At 42.1% G+C, this 3088-nt stretch overlaps 1 protein-coding gene across 1 annotated transcript; it reads right to left on the reverse strand.

Moving 5' to 3' along the window:
• Positions 1-508: 508 nt before the first annotated feature.
• Positions 509-2053, reverse strand: foxq1b (forkhead box Q1b). The gene has a single exon (XM_079888863.1). It carries the CDS (start codon positions 1866-1868, stop codon positions 936-938), a length of 933 nt encoding a protein of 310 aa, XP_079744989.1. The 5' UTR covers positions 1869-2053; the 3' UTR covers positions 509-935.
• Positions 2054-3088: the final 1035 nt, after the last annotated feature.

The following is a 3088-nucleotide window of genomic DNA, read 5'->3' on the forward strand; positions in this document are numbered from 1 at the left end:
TATCGGGACCTTATATCGATTTAAATGAACATTTTTGTGATTATCCGTGTGTTATGTGAATCAGTAATAAAGTTTTGCATAATGATAATAAGTGGGCTATTTTTGCATATGTTTGGTTTGATAGTGATCCTAACAGAAGATACTTGAGCGGCGTACGGTTGCCATGGTTACTTCCTCAGTTGAAGTTGGTTCCTTCGCTATTCTATTTGTCGTGACAATGCATTTTTTTCTTACTTTATTATCTCTAATTTCAATTAACTGTTTAATATTTCGAAAATGTACATCAAATCAATCAGAATTCAACCCCCACCCCTCAGTTTCAGTGTTTGCATGTGCCTTGCGTGATTGTTGGTAGCACAGATTTCATTTCAGCAAGTCAGAATCATTGTAAAACATTTTAATTATGAAGAATAGAGCCAGTGACGTGTCCAATGACCAGTGAACTAAGTGACACTCAAGGTATGGTTTCAGAAAAATAATGATTGAAAATGCTTGCAGGACTAATTTCTCTCATATTTTCTTTTATTGACGAAAAGTACAACTGCATATGTTGTCCAACTTACTGAGCACAGCTCTGAACAAACCATCACATTTACACAGACACCCAACACAGTTTTACAAAGAAGCAAACTACATTTAAATACACACTCTGTCTATAATTATTGACATGGTTATGCCATCGTTTACAAGAAATGAAAATGGAATCAGTAAACACTGTGCACTGGCGCGGCATTTGAAGACATCTAAACAGCAAACATGCAGCATTGCAGTAATGTATTCTTTGTGCATGCTGGGCTTAAAAGTCACGATAAAAAAACCACATAGGCCCAAAACACAAACCGTTTCACACCATGCACATAACCGGTGTGTCAAACACCAAAGAAATTGCGTTTAAGCGTGCGAATGTCTGTAAATTGCCATGTTCACTTGTCGTTTCATGACAGCAGAGAGTCTATTCTGAAGGGGTGATATCCAGTCTCTTGGACAGTAGTAGTGTGAGAATGTGCCAAACCCGGAAGGGGATTCGATATGTCCTGCATTCGTTTGATGTTAGTTATGTCCACCGTATTACACCTGTAGATTGGAAAGGCATTCGACACCTCAGAACTGACCTGGAATCCGCTCTGAGGCGCGTGAGCCACTGTGGACGGCGGATAGCCCATAACGACCGGCAGAAAGTGCGGAGCTGCTGACAACATTAGTCTGGTACCAAAACACGTGTCCTCTGTGCATTGCTCCCTTCGCATAAACGGTTTACTGAGGATGCTGTCTATGGCGAACGAGCTGGAAAACTTGGAGCTTTCGTCGCGCGCTGGGAGCCGGCTGTCATCCGCTGGCGCGCGCTCCTGAGATTCCGAGTTGCTCAAGTTCTTCTTACTGATGCGCTTCCTCCTCCGGCGGAAAACACCGTCTGCGAATGTGTATTCACTGTGTGGGTTCAACATCCAATAATTGTCTTTCCCCCACGGACGCGAGGGATCTCGCAGCACTTTTAAAAAGCAGTCGTTTAATGACAAGTTATGCCGTACAGAGTTTCGCCACCCCGTGTAGCTGCCCCGAAAAAACGGGAATTTTTTCATTAAGTACTCGTTTATTTCAGCAAGTGTAAGGCGGCCGGTGTTGGAATCGCGTATCGCCATAGCAATGAGCGCGATGTAGGAATATGGTGGTTTGGGTCTACGCGTGTATGGTTTCGCCTTCCCGTCCGAAACGGGGGCACTTGGTCCTGGGCTGTTGGCTGAACAGTCTCCATCCGAGCCCAATTCCTCCTCCGTGGACAGTGGTGAAGCCACGTTCACATCCATGTCACTGCACAGGTCCAGAGGCTTGTCCACAAGGCGACTCGCAGAGAAAACCTCCAACTTCATTGTAAGGCGCCTGTTTCACTTTAAACTGAGTAGCTTTTTATTAAAGTCTTCTGCTGTTTGTTTTGAGCAACACTTTCTGGAGAAACCCTTCTGTATTTTAGAACGGAATACACCGGCGGCGTTAATATAGGCTAATCGCTCTGCAAGGACGGCCCACGAGGGCGGGGCTTACAGGACAGACCTATCAATCACAAACACATTCACGCGAGTTAAGGATTTAGAGATGCTCACCTGCCCCCGTATAAGTGCACGGATAGAGTGTGAGGGGTTTGTGAGAAGTCGTGAGGACTTTTCTTTTCTATTTTCTTTCTTTTCTTTTCTCAAAAATAACCTGTGAGGACATTTCACTATATGCTCAATAAATAAGTTATGACAACACATGTTTTTACATTGCTTTAACTCATCAAAATACTCGTTTTTTAAGTCAGTTTAATGTAATTTAAGTTGAAATGACTTCAAATTGGTTCTTAATATTGAAAAAGATTCGTTATTATTTAAATTTAAATCTAAACCAATAAAATTGAAACATCATTTCATTGTACATGAAAGTGAAATCGACATGTGAAGGCCAAGAATGCAAACCCATACTCAGAATTTGTCCTCTGCATTTATCCAAGTTAGTGCACACACACACACACACAGCAGTGGGCAGCCTGTGGCACCAGGGGAGTGATTAGGGGTTAGGTGTGTTGCTCCAGGGCATCTCAATCATGTCCTTCCTGTATTGAGAATTGAACCCACAACCTTCGGGTTACCAGTCTGACTCTCTAACCATTAGGCCACGTCTGCCGCTAATGGTTAGAGGCATGTGTATTTTAGGAAATAAGTCATCATAAAATGACTTGTGATGATTTGAAGGCCTATTTACTTAAATGTACCTTTTAAAAAGTTCAAGAAAGGCCTATAAAACCTGAAATCACCTACATTGTTTGGCTGTAAGGGCCATATATTTTAAAGTCCCTCACAAACATAATGAGAGAAGCTGATAACCAACATCTTGGTTTATTATGGCCCTTGACGATTCTATCATCAGAAGAAGAAAAAAACATTGATTAATGGATATGAAAAGCAGTTATTGCTGGGCTTTGAAGTTGATTTCCCCATTCTTCTTTTTCACTGTATACACACATAAATACACTTGCTAGACAAAGCGAACATGCCTGCTAATTCATTTGAACTGTGAAATTGGTAAGGCGACCTCGCCACGGTATGCGGAATGT

The sequence above is a fragment of the Squalius cephalus genome (assembly GCF_949319135.1).
Source record: "Squalius cephalus genome assembly, chromosome: 12".
Lineage (NCBI taxonomy): Eukaryota > Metazoa > Chordata > Actinopteri > Cypriniformes > Leuciscidae > Squalius > Squalius cephalus.